The following is an 18921-nucleotide window of genomic DNA, read 5'->3' as shown; positions in this document are numbered from 1 at the left end:
CTCCATACACAATTCCTTACAACCCAGAATATTTGACTGAAAGAAAGAGATTTTTCAAAAACAGGAAATGATATATAGAAATGCCTCTCTATTTCCCTCTTAGTTACACAGAACAGTCCAGTAACCAGAATATTGCATTGGCTAAACATTCGGGTTAATCGAGACGTTTTCTACATATGAAAATGAAGATAATCTTAAGGAAGTCTAAATAATCTGACCAAGAAACATCAAAATAATGGCTCTGACACTCACCGTATTGCATATGTCGAAGCTGTAATCATCAGGAAGAGCACCAATACCATGCAGACCCCTGTCAGGCCAGGAACTATAAAAACGTACGTAAGTATGTTTAACTTAAGTCATGCTGAGAAAAAATGTACAAAAAGTTATTACCTTAAAATTCAAAGTACTAGGCTGATCTGTGGGAAGCCCAATTCAAATTGTATGTCTCCTTGTACATTCCCTCTTAAAAAAGCCTTTTTTGAATTAGCATAAGTTTCAAGGTATTTAGGACAAAGCAGAGTCTTTTCCACCTTTAACAGAAGAGTCCATTTTGGTATTTTTAAATATTCTACTCAAAATGGTGAATATGTGCATACTTTTATAGGTACATACTATAACTAAAGTCAATAATTAATACAACAGGACAGGGCTGACATTCAACTCCCTTGTTGTTTTGGTTTTCTCCACCATAGTACTAAACCCTCCTTACTCTCACCTCCCCGCTTTTACGGAACTAGCAGCTCCTTCAGTTTCAATGTCAAATAATTTCTTTTGGGTTTCACTATCTAGAATAATTTTCAAGAAAAAATAAACAAAACCTGAACCTTTCTAAAAACTGCAACTTCGAGTGTAGAACAAAAAATGGTGAATTTGAAGAAAAAAGTTACAGTGTTGATGTTTTAAGAACACTTGCAGACGTATTTCTCCTCAGAATGGAAAACATTTTGAAATCAGTGCTTCTGGTAGTACATAACATTTTGTAAAGTGTGTAAACATGTCAATTTTCAAAATTAATACTGACATAATAGATTGCTACAAATCTAGTGTTAGCTCATACAGCACGTCCAAGATGAATAGGTGATATGCTTTATCAAAGAGCGAAAATCACAATAGCCTCATTTCTTATTATCTTATTACTACCAAATAAAATATTCTGTCTATAAGTCACCTTTATTTACTCTTATAATCATACAAGCAACAAAAAGTACTAAATGACCTAGCTGAGAGATTCCATCTTAAATCTTTGTAGAAAAGGTATTGAAATAATTCTGCCTCCAAAAGTATAGACATCCCCCCACTCCTCCTCTTGACAAGGAACCACCTATGAAACAGAAGGACCATCAGGGACTATAAGCCACCAGCAGAAGCAAACAAGCTGGGGACAATATAAGAGCAACAGGGATGTGCACCATTAGGATCACAGAGGGTTTAGAATCATTAGAAAATAACATTAGAAATCCCAGTACAAAAGAAACGAGTTTCCACTTGTAAAGGGACACATGAGAAATAAGGGAGTTGGTCTTTGGAACTTAATACTGGAGTATGCTCTCCTTTCACTCTTCCCAATACACAAATTTGGAAGCCTAACAATCCTTGCCTTTCCCAGGTGTGCCTAATCCAAATCATCTCTTCTCTACACTTCTTGCGTAGGGTACTCCCTTTCCCATTGTCTTTCCCATTGTCTTTCCCATTGCCCCAGGTGAGTACTTACTTCCTAGGGGGTAAGAGAAGAGCAAGATAACTACACTAGTTCACAGGAAAGGACGAATAGCGCAGAAAACTACTGTTTAAAAAGAACAGCATGTCTACAAAATAACCAAGCTTTTCCACTCCCAAGAATATTCCGCCCCCAAAACACAAACATATATCCACCCCAAACTTGTTCAAAAATGTGCATAACCACTTTATTTTTAATACTCAAGGCCTGTAAACAATTCAAATTTCCATCAACAGATGAATGGATAAATAATTGTTTATCTGTACCTGGAAAATTAACCAGCAGTTTAAAAAGAAAGAACTGCTGATACATACCTATGCATATATGACAACTCAGATGAATCACAAAATTTATTAGACTTAGTGAAAAAAGCCAGACTGCCCTCCCCCACCAAAACAACCTGAAAAAACATAAGCTCTATGATTTCTTTTATACAACATTCTAGAAAAATTCTTTAGTGATAGAAAGCAGATTTGTAGTTAGGAGGGGTAGAGAGCAGGACAGAATGATGGACATATTTGTTATCTTGATTTTGATCATGGTTTCACATGTGTATACATATATCAAAACCAATCAAGTAGCATGCTTTACATATGTATAATTCAGAGTGCTTCAATTGTAACTGAATAAATTTAAAGAAAAAAAAAAGGTCTGTCTCTCTGGCTTCAACTAATTTCACTTAAAATGTAAAATTTGTGGCTGGAGAGGCCTTTCCACTAATTTTATTGAGGCTTCATGAATGTCTACTGTGTCTACACACAAGGTTTCCTATGTAGTCCTGAACATGCCAAGATTAGTTACAGAATGTCTGCAAATCACTTCATCAGGACACCTGAAAAAACAGAGTATGTTTAGAACAAAGTTATAATTTCCAAAGGGTATTATTTAAACATTAATTCCTTGAGGTATTAATTTCTATTACTCAAAAATGTTATAACCATTCCTTGAAGAATCACAGGGCACATTAATGTAAAGCTTCTGAGAAGTACTAAAGTCAAGAAACCAGTGTAAAATTGAACAGATACTTCCTCAAACATTTAATTAGAGCACATCTTTTAGAGCACAGCGTGGAAAACATACTGGAAAGACTTAGAGAGCGTGAAATAGTTGACCTCAGTCATTTGAATTCAACATGAAGTAGAGGCCCCAGACAGCCTGGGGTATATATGTATATTCTGGGATTGCGGTCCTGTTACTGTCCCTTAGGCCAAACCCTTAGCTCACTGAATCTCATCTGTAAACTGAGGATCAATTCAATGTTTCTTAAGGTTCTTTCAGATTTATGAAGTTAACTTTTTTAGCTAAAGAATTCATTTTTCCTTTCTGTCTCCCAGAAGTACAAAAGGATCAGTTTGTAATTTATAGAGTAATAGACTTCAGAGCAATGAAGAAGAAAAACTGACTTATAATTAGCAATGAAAAAAAAAATGCAATTATGGTGGTCAAAAAAAAAGGGTGGGGTGGGTAACTTAAAAACCAAAGGGGATTCTGGGGGGGAGATAAATTAGGGGTTTGGGATCAACATATACACACTACTATATATATTGAATAAAATAGGTAAACAACAAAGACCTATTGTAGAGCACAAAGAACTATACTCGATATCTTGTAATAACCTATAATGGGAAAGAATCTGAAAAAGAATATACGTGTATACATATGTATAACTGAATCACTTTGTTGTCTACTTGAAACTAACATAACATTGTAAATTAACTATAATTTGGTAAAAAAAAGAAAAAAAGCTATGGTTTTCTTTACTGGAATTAAACAAACAGGTTGGCCAACCAATCATCTGGAATGTTGTAGAGAATATCTATGCAACAAGTAGTAGAGTTTAAAAATAAACGACTTTTATCCATTCAGTGACTATTTTCTAGGCATCTGTATTGTACTGTTAAGTGCTAGAGGAAAAAATGAATCCTGCTCTAAAAGAAATCCCAGTCCAGCGTGGGAGACAGCGTAAGCAGGCAATTGCAACATAGGGTATTAAGTGCTGAAAGAATGCTAAGCATCGAGTGTTGTCGAGGTACATCAAAGGGCATCCTAACTTAGCGCTGGATGACAGCACAGCCAAGTCCCAATAAATTAGCCTCCATTATCACACATATTCCAAGAGTCAGGAAGCACAGGTTAGAAATTATTGCGCTAGTCTAAGCTCACTGGAGAAAGCTACTTGCCAAAGTGAAGTACACTGTGAACTCTTAGTCTTCAAGTTATGAAGCAAAACCTATATTTGTTTCCTTAGGGAAAAACATGCTTGTTATGTTTACTCTTTTATCTATGCATATTAGGTTAATTAATTAGTAGCCCTTCAAATGAATAACTGCACTATATTGCCATTTCTAGATGAAACTGAAAGATCATTTTCATCCATACCCAGATATAGTCAGAAATATACCATCTTATATTCATTATCCTGTTTTTACAAACATAATTGTATTTGTTTGTGAGGGTTTTTCTAATTAAAATTAGATACTATGCATTTTATTCTCATCATACAAGTACTACCAAATTTGGATATATATAGCAAGCATTATAAAATGTTTGGAATAATTCAATCTATTAAACTTATTTTATTCTATAAATTCTTAATTGAAATGTCTTTAACATTTCTTATTTAGTGAGTCTAAATCCCATATTTTATGTCACTTGTGCTGCCACAGGCTTTATTTTCTACAAGACAACCTTATTTCTTAGGCCTAGGTTACACAGAAAAACTTTTAAAGACAGAGAGAGAGAAGACTCTATGTAACATTAAACAAATTAAAATTCAAGAACTATATCAACTAATAGAAAATATGCTTTATCATCAGAACATCTAAAAACATGCATGCCTTTCTTCGTCAGGAACTTTATTTTTCCTAGGTATTGTACCTGACAATATTCAAAGATAGCTGTGAAGTAGACTCAGTCAGAGATGTATTCATAACACAAAGTTGGACTAAGTGAATTCAAAGTTGGACTAAGTGAACAGTGTCACTCATCCCATTACCATCCTTAGATTCTGCTTTGCTCTCTCACTTGCTACTATTCAGTGGGGTCGACTGAGGAGCTCTAGCCTCATACTTAAGGCGGGGGGGGAGTCTGTGTCCCTGTGAAGTAGATGTTACCTGATAGCAAGCACAGTACTTCTATCATGAAATTTTTTGGAACTAGGCCACTAAAGTGATGCTGACATGCTGATTTTGGATAATTCAAGTTGTTTGTATTGACAGAAATGCCACACAAAATATTTTCTCTGCATGCCCTATGGGCATCCCTTTTCCACACTGGAGAAGCTCACCTTTGAGTGGAAAACACAGTATATGTAAGGTAATAATTATTCTACAGTATATGCAAGGAAATAAATTATTCATAGTATATTCACTATGTATCTTTAGGGACCCAGGGCAAGAAGAGACCGGCTCTACTTAGTGAAATTTGGCAGAAATCTGTGCATGATAGGCATGGCAACTGAGACTTAAAGGATAGGCAAGAGCTGACCAGGTGAAAAAAAGAGAGTAAGAGAGTAGGTAAAAGGTAGGTAGTGATGAGAAGGTATGCTCAAGAGTATAATGAGATGCTCACTAAAGGGTAAAACAGTAGTGGAAAGGTTAATAAAGCATATTGGCAGGTCCCAACCTGGACTCTCCCTAGGCTGGAATCAGGAATTTGTGTTTTTAAGTATCATCTTTACCTTGCCCAATACACTCATGGGAACTGCTGGGAAAGAACATACAATGACGGTGTTTCAAGCTAGGTGGAGAGATCACCTGCTTATAAAGAAGTATTAATTTTACTAAGTTTCTTAATGTAATATCTTTGTCATATAAGAAATCTTTTTATATCTTTGTAAACTAAACTTTTTTAAGCATTTCAAATGTTCCAAGTCTTCAACTATACTCTGTGCTGAACAAAATAATATTAAAACAAAATCCTTGTTTATTTCTCTTAAAATGATTCATATGAACCAAAAACTACATTGATTCATACATTGCTTTGTTTTTCTGCTTTTTCTCCCTTCTACTTCTCACCCAATTCTTAAGGCTTAAACAAAAACATGTTTTCAATGAGCAAATTTGTAAACAAAACTAAATTGTGTTCCTAAAGAGAAAACTGAAATGAGTACTTTGCAAATGGCAAGCATCATACATTGATAGGCAGAAAAAATATATATATTATCAATCTAAATATGTAGTTGCGACATGGAGGGGGAAAACACCCCAATTATTCTTATTTTCACCATAAAATTGATTCAAAAGGAAAACGATGCATTTGAAAGAGCCATGCCTCAGTCCCATATGCAATTCTGATCCTTAATAAGGGAGTAGAGCCAAGCCTTTATGATAGACCATCTCCGCTACACAATCGTCCTTGTCCCTGAAATACAAGTTAAAAATCCTTCAAGGGCTTCCCTGGTGGCCCAGTGGTTGGGAGTCCGCCTGCCGATGAGGGTTCGTGCCCCGGTCCGGGAGGATCCCGCATGCCGCGGAGTGGCTGGGCCCGTGAGTCATGGCCGCTGCGCCTGCGCGTCCGGAGGAGCCTGTCCTCCGCAACGGGAGAGGCCGCAACAAACAGTGAGAGGCCCGCGTACCGCAAAACAAAACAAAACAAAACAAAACAAAAAACAAACAAACCTCAAATACAGTTTCTTTTTCATTATTATAAGTGTAAGGTTGAGAAAAAGAAGAAAATAGTAAGAACTGTACTAACATCAGGGCAAAATTTTGAGATGTTCAAATGTGCTTTAACAAATGAAGAGTCTCTACTGAGATTTCATGGACAATATGTTTGAGAAGGAAAAGTAAATTAGAAATGAGAAAGAAGACATTTCAAGAAAGATAACTTATTTTAATGACTGTTTCTCCTCTTTTTCCATGGGTTTTAAGATCACAAAATATCCTACTAAATTACTGAATGAGAAGAACTACACTGACACTCAGAGTGCTTGGTGTTCCTTTCTAACCCTTGAGGACAGAGAACTGGTCCATATGTACTATCTCCAATAGTACTTGCCAAAGCAGTGGGCCCTTAGCAGGCCCTCAATAAGCATAAGGCATTATGTTATTTTCTTTGAAAGAATATATGAAAGGCAAATGCATTTGCTTACTTTTACTCTTCATTCACCTGAACCCTGACTGTTTGCCCTGTCCCTCTGTTTTCATTGCAACTGTATGCTTGAACTCCTAATCATTTGTTCTCATATGCAAATTTTCCATGCTATATTTTAGCATATATCTAAATGCTGTGTAATTTGATGATGCTTATTTTCCAAGATTTCCCTGAATCTTCAGAAGCAGAAATGAGTAACAACTTACCAGTTGTGAAGAGAAGTTTTCTAGGATCCTGATAAAAAGGAAAAAAAAATTTGACTGAAAAATAAAACACTGATAACATAAAATTCTGCAATGAGTCTGAGAGAGATAAGAGCCATGTATTAGGTATGTAAGAGACTGTTCTCCCAATGGAAATAAGACGCAATTGAATTTCATAATGTTTTTACGATATCACAGGAGTTTATAATACATACAAAACCCAATTCCAAGAAGTTTAGCTATCTGAAAAAGGAAGAATATTGTATGAAGAGTCAGAAAGCCTAGGCTTTCATCTTCATGGCCAGTTATAAGCTATTATAAGTTATGGCAGTGGCCTGAAGCCCACCCTTTGACCATTTGGGGGCTCAATACCTTACCTATATTGTGGCAACGTTAATATATACTTTATCTACCACAATTGCCAAACTGCACCTAACGAGTGTCAAGACAGTGAGAATCAAAAGTGATAAAACATGTAGGGGGGGTTGTACTGTGTAAATTCAGTACAGAGAATACCAACTGAGAACTAAAATGTCTCAAAGGCTACTGTAAAAATAAGTGATGATATTCAAATAAGGAAGACAGGTTCCTGCTACTCAGAAATATAACACATTAATATGGTTATCGTAATATTTCCTTTAAACTACATTCTTGTGGTATAATGGACTGAAGTCAACTCCCTTTCTGTCTTCTGGAAAACTTTAGATCAATTCCCAGTAGAATATGGATTAATTCTTCATCCTAAGGGCGCCTAATATTGCACAACTTCTGAATTTCTTTCCTCATGCCTCCATTGAATCTGGGGTCAGGCCAGGCTATATACAAAGCAGGAAGCCATTCATATGATACAATTTTAGGGGTCTTGAACAAGGACCATTTGCCCAAGAATAGCTCCTCATCCAGTTTAGGTCAAATGAATTCTACCATTGATGTTAGAAACATGACTAAAGGCTAATCTAGAGTAACCTAATACACAAAAAATTAGTAAAAATACAAGATGGGCTGAACAAAGTGGTAATACCAGAAATATGAATAAATAACTATGGAAACTCAGAAGATGGAACAATTAATATTGCCAGGGAATGAAGATGGAATAGAAGAAGAGTAAGAGACTGTTTCACAGATGACAAGATGAGGCCAACTGAGCTAGGCCGTCAGGAATGTACCACCATCACAAACTGGAGGATGGAGGGGTCATTGGAGATGTGGAGAAGAGAGGATGATAGCACAGAGCAGAACACTAAGGTGCATGTCATAAACCCCTCATTTCCAGAGACAATTCACAGAAGAATATAACCATTTATATATGTAATATTTGTATGTGTGAGTGTGTGTTTGTGTATGTGTGTATTTTTTCATCTTCATCTAGTACATGGCCTGGTACCTACTAGGTACTCAAAAATATTTATTACAAAAAAGAAGAGAGGGAGGGGAAAAAAAGGAAGATATGAAGGAAGAAAAGGAAGGAAGGAAGGGGGGAAAAGGGAAAATGTAAATTAAAATGAGTTAGCATTTTTCATCCATCAGATCAGCAACGTTTTTTTACAAACAAGTGAAGTGTAGAAATAAGCATTCTGATAAAATTGGTAGAGTGTATAAACTGGTGAAGCTTTTTCAGAAGGTAATTTGTCCATCAAAACTAAAAATGTGCATAACTTTGAAACCAAAATTCTACTTCCATGAATCTGCCTAGCAGAAGTGTACAAAAAAATAAATTTATTGGCATGCAGTTCATGACAAAAACTCGGAATCAAGCTAAACATCTGTGAATAAGGAAAAGGCTAAAAATAAATTATGATGTATTCATATGAAGAGGATGAGGTAGATGTATACTTTCTGATACAGCAAGCCACAATACATATATTTACAAATTGCTGAAGAATATATATCATAAAATACCACTCAAAATATCTTATAAGAAAACATAAAATCATTCACTGCGGCTAGTTTTGGAAGAGAAGCTTTTGCTTTTCATTTACTTGGGAGTTTTAAAATATTTTCCATTGAGCCTATATCTCTCTTAAAGTGAAATAAATTTAATAACTAGAAATCTTAAAATGACTAAAATATTGGAATATTAAGCAAAAGTATATTGTAATGAAAATGATAAGATTATTGTAGTTATCGAAGACATGAATTTAGAAAGCAAAAGAGAGAAGCAAAGAAGGAAAAGATAAAAAAGGAAACTGCATGGCGGGAGTAAGACACAAGTAACCCCATGTGATTTGGGCAGAGGAGGAGAGAGGAATGAGAGAAGTGATGGGAGACAGGGAGAGATGGAAGCTTTGCTGTGAAATCATTACATGTGAAGAGCTTCCACCGGCTTGCTAAGGAGCTAGACTTTTCCATGGTTCTTAATGTTAGGCGCACTCTACAATCACTAGTGAGCTTTTTAAAAATATTAGTGCCTGGCCCTAACCCAGATCAATGAAATTACATTGGTGTTTTTAAAAATACTGGTATAGTTATGGGATTTATCCAGGGCTGCTTGTTATTTTGGTTTCGTGATTTATGTCTATGCTTGTTTGTTGTTACTTTGACCTCTGTTTTGTTTTGGGAGGGAGGTCAAGCACATGGTGACAGCAGTATTAATCTAGAGAACTCTGGTGATATGTAAGGGGAAGATGGAGAACAATCCATTAAGTCACTACTGCACTTAGCAAAACGGGGTGGGGTTCTGATCACATGGGACCCTGAACATTTCGGTGTTGATGCAGTCTTGGCTTTGGAAATCAGAGGCAGGCTGAGGACACGATGAAAATGCCGAGCAGCACACACCTAACTAGGGCTGTGCGTGTGTTGTTCATTGGTCCAGCCCAGCACCCTGTACATATAATTTCATTTCATGGGCAGCTTCACATGGAGAAAAGCACCCCTAAGTTAGATACTGCCCACTATAGAATTCAGCTCAAGGTCACCTACTATAAGGATTAAAAACAAAATAAAACAGAGTAAAGCATTAAAACTCAATAATATTTTTAAGTCAAATCAACTGATGGTCCAGGATCCTCAAATAGTCAACCTTCTTTTCTGCCTTTTTTCCCCCAAAGCACTGTATGAGTTACGGAAGGAGTTTTACCCTGTAATGGCACTGTCAACAGTCTCCACTGAGCGACAGGAATTAGACAAAAGCTGTTGGGAAGCAGAAGGCAGACCTGAGTGGCAACTTTCTGAACATTGCAGAATATAAAAAGTAGACGCTCTCTGAACTTTCATTTTCGGCGGGAGAGACTGTGAAATAGTAATTACCTCTATTTCCTACTGAAAAGAATAAAACTCAACTTGACAAGTGCATTTTAAAAGCACTCAAAAGGAGCAGCAAGGTACAAATTTTCTGTGAAAATCACAGACCCTTACTAGTCATCTCACGACGAGTGAAAGGAAAATGAGAAGACAGAGACCACCCACCTCATCTCGGTATCTTGCTGCGTTCAGTTCAATGAAATCCTCATGGTAGTTCACTGAGAAGTTGAGGGCATTCACCAGGTGGGCGGCCACGTGCACACCTATAGAATCACACCAATCACTGGGATTTTCACATACGCTCTATAAGAGGGAGTCAGTTCCTCTCCTTAAGTAAACACAGAGTCACAATTTGACAGCTTTGTATGCAATAAAATGTTCAATTAAAAGGGAAGTTTTAAAAGCACAAAGAATCTTAATTATAGACAGTTTTACTATGAGAAATCATGTAAAGAAACAGAATTTTCAAAGGCTGGAATAAAATAACGCTAGTAAGTCAAGAGTTAGAAACACACATACACACACTGGCACACATGCACACACGTATATGTATAATAATATGGGAATTATTTATTCATTTAAGCAGCTTCTGAATACAGTAATCCTCCCTTATTCACTGTTTCACTTTCTGCAGCTTTAGTGACCTGTGGTCAACTGTGGTCTGAAAACATTAAGTGGAAAATTCCAGAAATAAACAGTTTATGAGTTTTAAATTGCATGCTGTTCTGAATGTAATAAAATCTCCACCCATCCCATTCCATCCCACCCGGCATGTGAATCATCCCTCTGTCACGTACATCCCACCCGTTGGTCATTCAGTAACTGGCTTGGTTATCAGATCAACTGTCCGGGGTATTGCAGTGCTTGTGATCAAGTCGTCCTTGTTTTACTTAATAATGGCCCCAAACTACAAGAGTAGTGATACTGGCAATTCATTTATGCCAAAGGAAACCGTAAAGTGCTTCCTTTAAACGAAGAGGTGAAAGTTCTCGACTTAATAAGGAAAGGACAAAATTTCGTATGTTGAGGTTGCTAAGATCCTTAGCAATGAATCATCTATCCGGGAAAGTGGAAGGAAAAAAGAAATTCGTGCTCACTTTGCTGTCACACCTCAAACTGCAACTCATGCTTAGTTAAGATGGAAAAGGCATTAAATTTGTACAATAAGATACTTTGAGAGAGACGAGGGACCAGGTTCATGTAACTTTTATTACAATTGTTATATTTTATCATTAGTAATTGTTGTTAATCTCTAAGTGTGCCTAATTTATAAATTAAACTTTATCATAGGTATGTTTGTATAGGAAAAAACAGTATATAGGATTCAATACTGTCGGTTTTAAGCATCCACTGGGAGTCTTAGAAAGCATCCCCCCATGGATAAGGGGGAACCGCTGTACTTTAGATTTTCCACATCTTTCACTTCTCCCATAGCTCCAAACCTGTTATATATCTTGTATACTTCACTGACACTGAACCTAAAATATAATGAAAGGCTTTTCATGAAAAGGCTTTTAACCAGTTAACATTTTTCGCAATCCACAGATTCAAGTCATCGTGTTTAAACCCAATAGCAAAAGTATTAGTAACCACTTCATGGGACAAAAACTCAGGAAGATGATCAGCATTTAATAACCTACCTACAATGGCACAGTAATGAGTAGTCAACTGACTTAGAGATAAAAGTGTTAGGAAGTTATTAGAGAGTTGAAGACAAATCCATTTCGGCATGGTCAGGGAAAAGAAAATTACCTTGAGAAGCCTGGACAAGAAAGAAGCTAATGACATTTTGCACAGAAGTGTAATACCCTCCTCCCTTCCCAACCTTTCCTTGTAGGTGAAATAAAGTTAACGTAAACAGCACATTGTAATGTATGGGAAAGAACAATATTTAATTAGTTAGAGAACCTGTTTTCTTGGCCACACTGCTTGCCTACTAATGCCTCAGTTTACTTCTCTGTAAAATGGTAATGACAGAAATAAGAGACTTAATGAGATAAGTGAACCTAAATTGCTTAGGAAACTATTACAATTTACACTGATATATGGAGTGTTGAGATTCAAAAGAAGACATGGCCTGGAAACTAGAAAATTCTATGACCCCTCCAACCTAACATACGAGATGTACATAGGTAAGCCAAGAGTTCCAAATTACACACAAAGACAAATGAAAGTGAGAGAGCAGGGCTAGAATGCTAAATAACCTAACAGTTATTTAAAGGATTAAATTCCCGCCAGTGACCAAATTAGAGGAGGGAAAAGGGTCCCATAAAAAATGGACAGGGCTAGTGGGAAGCAGCTACATAGCACAGGGAGATCAGCTCGGTGCTTTGTGACCACCTAGAGGAGTGGGATAGGGAGGGTGGGAGGGAGACGCAAGAGGGAGGGGGGATATGGGGATATATGTATAGCTGATTCACTTTGTTATACAGCAGAAACTAACGCAACATTGTAAAGCAATTATACTCCAATAAAGATGTTAAAAAAAAAATGGACAGGAAACTGAAAGTGGGTTAACTAACAAGCAAGGACAGGGTTCCAAAGAAATAAACAAAGGGTGTCTAGGTGAGACTCAACTATGGTACAGATATAAAACATTATAGAAGCAAAACCGTCTGTGTCCTATAGCTTCAGCACTTCTAAAATCTATAGGAAAAAAAACTCCATTTTAAGTGAAAGGTTTACATGTTCATTACATATTATATGGCTCAAAAGTGCAAGGGCATCCTTAGAGGAATTACCATTCTTTCTGAATTCTCCTGAAAAAAAGTCCTAGGTAACAGCTGTATGAGATACAGCCTTAAGGGATACATTCACCTTCCTTAAAAGGCTTTTTAGGTTAAAAGACTTCAGGGCTTCTAATTTTAGGCAAGAGAAAGCATTGCACTTTGCATGGATTTCCCCATTTAATTCTCATAACAAAACAATGAGGTAGGCAGAATCATCTCTATTTTTTTTTTTTTTGGCTGCAACTCTCGGCTTGCAGGATCCCAATTCCCCAACCAGGGTTCGAACCCGGGCCTCCTGCAGTGGAAGCATGGACTCCTAACCACTGGACTGCCAGGGAGTTCCCTCATCCCTATTTTGCAGATAAGAAAACTAAGGTTAAGAAAGGTGACTTACCTAAAGTCAGACCCCTAGTGAGTGGCAGAAGGCAAACCCTCTGGAACACGTACTCATTCATGGCAATACTCCACACTATCTGAGTCTTTCAGCTGTTCTCCAGCTGAACAGAATATTTGGACACAACTCCCATTTAGAGCAAATCAAGTTATGAATGTGCCAGCATTTCCCTATCCTTCTACATTTTGACCTTTCACTCTCTCTAGCTCTAATCCAACCCTAACCCTGGCCACACCCTTGATCCTCATCATATCCTGGACTCTTACTCCATTCGTAGCCTTGAGCTATACTGGAGTCTTCAGCCCATCCCTGAGCCTCTCCCCATCTCTCACTTCCGGGGTGGAACTACCAGTGGGAAGATGTTCAGGGATAAAACACTGGGAAGATGCCTGTTTCAACAATACGTGGCAATTTTTGAAAAGCTTAAAGTTTAATGATTTCTTGGCAATAGCTATAGCAAAACACTTCTGATTCAAAATGGCCATACACAAATATCCAGATCAAATGTCCCAAGTATCAAAACACCTATGTCCTATCAAATAATGAACAGATGAAAATGTCAGGTGCTATGCCACTGAGATAATTTACCCCTGAGGTTGTAAATTATAATAACTAATTCTATCCTAAGAACTTCATAGGCATGTTCTTACTTTAGTCTTAAAGCCAAGAGATAGGTGCTACTGTTGATCCATTTTACAGTTAACAGCAAACTGAAGATCAGAGAGATTATGTCACTTGGTAAGGCAGAAGGGCAGCTGGGGATAGGTCCTACGAAATCTGTCTCCGGAGTACCTGTACTTAATACGTTAATTAATTTCTGTTTCAAAAATTTGAAAAGTGTCATATAAACGCTCAGGATAAAAATTTATTTTAAAATGCCTTAAAAACCACAAGATTCTCACTTCATATTTTAACTTGGAATTGAGTAGGGTAAATTTCCACAAATTTTGACATTTGCTTTTCTGCCCAAGCGTTAATATCAAAGAAACACTTAACAAATATAATTTTGATAGAATCATATTCTGTGAATACACATTTCACATTCTAATTTTCACACATTTAAGTTTCTATCATATCATTACTTTTAGAGGTTAAAAGCTTTTAATCACTTTCTTCCAATCTTTCTAAATGAAATTACTTACTTTTAGAAAATAATCATTACCAGCTTGGGGGCCAAACTTTGCACATTTATATATATATATATATATTTATATAAAACACCCATTTTCTGTAGCATCACTAGATAAATCTCTTTAAATACACAGAAGAGAAAATTAAGTTGTATAATAAGAAAACCATAAACAATAAAAATATCATTCATAAAATGTGCTATTCTAACATAATATTTAACATCTTTTGGTTTTCTCACCTGAGAAAATACAGATAGTCACACCACAGGTTGTATGGAATGTTCTGCTTTTATCCAACAATCTTCTGGTTCTCCTGCTTGGAACCTAAATAAAAAGCATTTAATATGATAAAAATGATGCAGCAAATAAGATATACGCATGAGTCTTTGTAAATATGGCAGAGGGTTATCAATTAAAAATTGGTGAGATGTAGTATGCTATATCTAGTCAATGGAACACTCAAATCATTAAAGAGAATGTGAGAAGGCTTATCACTGATATGGAAACATACACAAGATATATTGTTAGGTAAAAAAAGTTACAACACATAAACTAAACTATGATCCTGTATTGTTTATAATTAATGACATTATGTATGTTAACATATTTGCAGGCATTTATCTCAAATAGTGGTTGTTCTGGCAGAGTAACATTTAGGAGAACCATCACTGTTTACTTTGCATATTTCTGGAATGTTTTAACTTTACAATATATACAATTTCCTTTTGTGGTCAAAAAATAAGATTATTTTTAAATGAAGCAATTTTATCTACAGGTTTAAATGCCTGCTTGATCTTACACAAAAACAAAATGTCAAGAGTCTTTGAGTACCTATGTTTCACACTGGGGGATAATTCTTTAAGACTTATTAAATACTGAGAGACTTATGTGGGCACTTTTCATTTCCTGCCATTTATCTTCTCTTTCTTCACACCAAGCCAATGGCCAGCCACAGGGATCAAAACCTAGCATTTCGCAATAGTTGGCAACCTACAGAAAGAGTTATTTCCACAAATTACTGCATTAAAAGCAAAGAGTTTCTAAATATAATTATGTGAAAAGGTTGAGAAGTTTTACCACAGTAAATCCACTCACATGAACTTCACAGAACATCAAAATGACCTCATGTTAACAACTCCTTTTAAAATATCAGTATTGATCCAGCAGTGCCTATCTTACTGAAGAAAGGAATAAACACACATATATCGCACAAACACACACACAGACACACACACACACACGCACACGAGGATAAGAGAAAACAAAACACAATTTCTGATGAATTTTAACTTTCAAAGGGCTTTTCTGTTTTCTTAAATCCTTTGTTTTATACTAAATATCATATATGACATCACATCTTAATCAAGAAATCTATTTCAAGCCTTTTACATAGCTCAAAACAGGTATGTGTTTTAAGAAACTAACACCAATACCAGCAGTCATCCCGTATATTATTCAAAGTCCACACAGCTCTAGTTTGCTCACTTGAATTTAATTAAATGAAACTACAAGCTCTCAGTGAAGAATCAGAAGGAGCTCAGAACTGGGGCTGATCTCAGCTCTACCATTCACTAGCCTCAAGGTCGTGGTCAAGTTACTTAAACTCCCTAGGCTTCAGTTTCTTCATCTGCAGTACCCACAGAATCACGTGAGGATTCACAAGTATTCAATATATGTGAACTTTATATATGTTAGCACAGTGCCTGATACTCTGTTATCCTCTGCCCTTACCTACTGTTGTAGAATAGCTCACTGATCATCTTGACATGCGACGTGTTCTTTACTATCATCTTTGAAGAAATCACTCCAGCAGAAAGTCAGACCACGCAAACTAAGTAGGACTAACGTGCCACTTTTACACTTGATTTCTATGCTGGAATCAGTGACGGATTTTTTTCTTACCTTCTGGGATCCTCGAAGGTAAGCCAGGAGCATCCGGCACATGGGTAAGAGGATAAGGCTGCAGTTGAGGTTAAGAACTGATGCGGAGGCTCGGCTTAGACACAATCCTAGCTGAACAAATAAGGCAAGGGGCAAAACACAGTCAAGGACAAAAGTAAACTACAAGCATGCTGCAGACCTCACCCGGCAGGACTGTGGCAAGTGCCAACTCCTTCAAGAGACTTGAATAACCCTCCACTTTCTCTCTCACCAAAAGAGAAGCCTGTCTCTTTCTGCTCCGCACTGCCATAAAACTTAGCCTCCTCTCATTTCTACTAGTGTTCTAATCACCTCACTACATTGTTTCAGTGCAAGGTCAATTTCTTATTGTACCCACCCTGGACTGTTCTGGGTGTTAAGAGCCCTAGAGAGCTTCAGTAGATTCTGTACCTCCACACAGGTGCAGTGTTGAATCCTTTGTTCACTGGTAGGGTACCAAGAATTTAAAACAAAGGTTTTTCATTTGTGTTCTCTCTAGAACCCTCTGAGCCTCCCCACAACTCCCTTCCACACCAGCACCCGCCTTTAAGCTCTTCACCTTACTGACTCTACCCATCTTTCAGGGTTCATCTTAAGCACTCCTCCTCTAAAGTTCTCCCCTGACCCATAAAGGTGTGGTACATATATACAATGGAATATTACTCAGCCATAAAAAATGAAATCATGCCATTTGTATCAACATGGATGGACCTAGATATTATCACACTAAGTGAAGTAAGTCAGAAGGAGAAAGACAAATACCCTACGATATCACTTATATGTGGAATCTAAAATATGGCACAAATGAAATTATCTACGAAACAGAAATGGACTCACAGACAGAAAACAGACTTGTGGTTGCCAAGGCAGAGAGGAGCGGGCAAGGGATGGATTGGGAGTTTGGGACTTGCAGATGCAAACTATTATATGTAGAATGGATAAACAACAAGGTCCTACTGTATAGCACAGGGAACTATATTCAGTATCCTGTAATAAAAAATAATGGAAAGGAAGATGAAAAAGAATACATGTATATGTATAACATATATGCATAACGGAATTGCTTTGCTATACAGAAGAAATTAACACATTGTAAATCAACTAACAAAATAAATTTAAAAGTTCTTCCCCAAACCAAAACCAAGAGAGATCCCAGATCAGCTGTGCCTCATACAAAGCTGATCATAATCACATTGTACAACATATTTTTCAAAGAATCAGTCCCCTTGGTATGATCCAATACTTTTGGCAACTAATTTTAAATCAAATTCTTGCTAGATTGACATCTACTGTTGTCTGGTACTAGCCACATTCTTCATATGATGAATGTATCACACGAAAACAAGAGATGGGGTCATATCTGTGCACTTTCCCGAAATAAACACAAAACTACGTTACGTTAAGGATATCAACTAAGAAACTGGTGTAAGTCAGATGCTTTTCTTATCTTGAAATTGTTTATGTCCCTGAGATTCCCAGCTTAACTCTTGGCAAAATAGCAACTCTGTTACACAGTGTTTATTGTCAGCATACGAACTATTATTCCTGAAAGGGAGATGGAGTAATAACTCATGTCAGGAAAGCCATAATTTTCATTGGGTTATATAAAAAGTAATTGATATTTCCAGTTAGACTATTTCTACACCACGAATTTGAACACCTCAGGGACACAGTTCAATGAGTATACCAGTCAGTGGACAAGTAGAAATAATCCTAACTGGATTATCTAAAAAAATGTTAAGTATAATTTTCTCACCTCAATGAGCAAAATTAATATCATTTCAAAGTGATAGGTTTTGTTGTTTAGGCCTCCAGAGAAGGAATAATTATATCTTTCTGATATGGCATCTGCATGTAACAAGAAAATTTTAGCTCTAGGGATTTTGGATAATAATTTTATCTGTAATTTTAATGTACTAGGACAATAACTCACTTAAAATATATCAGCTAAATTCTACCATATACATTCAGGACTTAAGAGCTACAAATAAATTATCCAAATTATCTTTGCAGTGTAGCGCTTTAAAGAGCATTCTTATATTTTTGCATTTTCTAACCATTTATTGCACGTCTGGAAGTGTTTTATTGCTGTGTTTACATTAACTCATACAGTAATTTAATTCAAAGTGGCTTTAAGTGTCCTGTTAGGATGAATGGAGTTTATTTTGGCATTCCACTTCTTCCTTATGATGCTGCAAAATCTAACTGGAAAATTTACCAAGGATTCATTTCCTCATATATATTTATTCCTGAATATATTTAGCTCTTTAAACCAAGATGAAAAATTCTTTTTGTTAGGTTATCAGCGTACAAAACTCCCTCATTCAGAAGCAGTCAAGAGGGTAAGGAAATGGAGACAGATCTCAGTTAAGTGACACAATCATAGGAAACCATTTTATCTACTTACTAGATGGGTAATAGTCTACAGCTAAGATTTGTTTTATTTAGTCATTATTAATTCATGACCTTCATAAGAACCAGCTACTTC

The 18921-nt window shown here is 36.5% G+C and overlaps 1 protein-coding gene across 2 annotated transcripts in view; it reads right to left on the bottom strand.

Annotated features, from left to right (window-relative positions):
* NOX4 (NADPH oxidase 4) overlaps positions 1–18921 on the bottom strand; it is a 146026-nt gene that overhangs the window by 104690 nt on the left and 22415 nt on the right. For both annotated transcript variants that reach the window (XM_065883297.1, XM_065883298.1), the window contains exons 3-7: positions 16416–16526; positions 14753–14837; positions 10426–10523; positions 7021–7048; positions 253–325 (exon numbers count right to left, since the gene is read on the bottom strand). In XM_065883297.1, the coding sequence (XP_065739369.1) occupies positions 253–325; positions 7021–7048; positions 10426–10523; positions 14753–14837; positions 16416–16526 (395 nt within the window). The remainder of the gene's footprint in view (positions 1–252; positions 326–7020; positions 7049–10425; positions 10524–14752; positions 14838–16415; positions 16527–18921) is intronic.

Source organism: Phocoena phocoena, chromosome 8 (assembly GCF_963924675.1).
Source record: "Phocoena phocoena chromosome 8, mPhoPho1.1, whole genome shotgun sequence".
NCBI lineage: Eukaryota > Metazoa > Chordata > Mammalia > Artiodactyla > Phocoenidae > Phocoena > Phocoena phocoena.
This window is presented reverse-complemented; position numbering and strand designations above follow the sequence as displayed.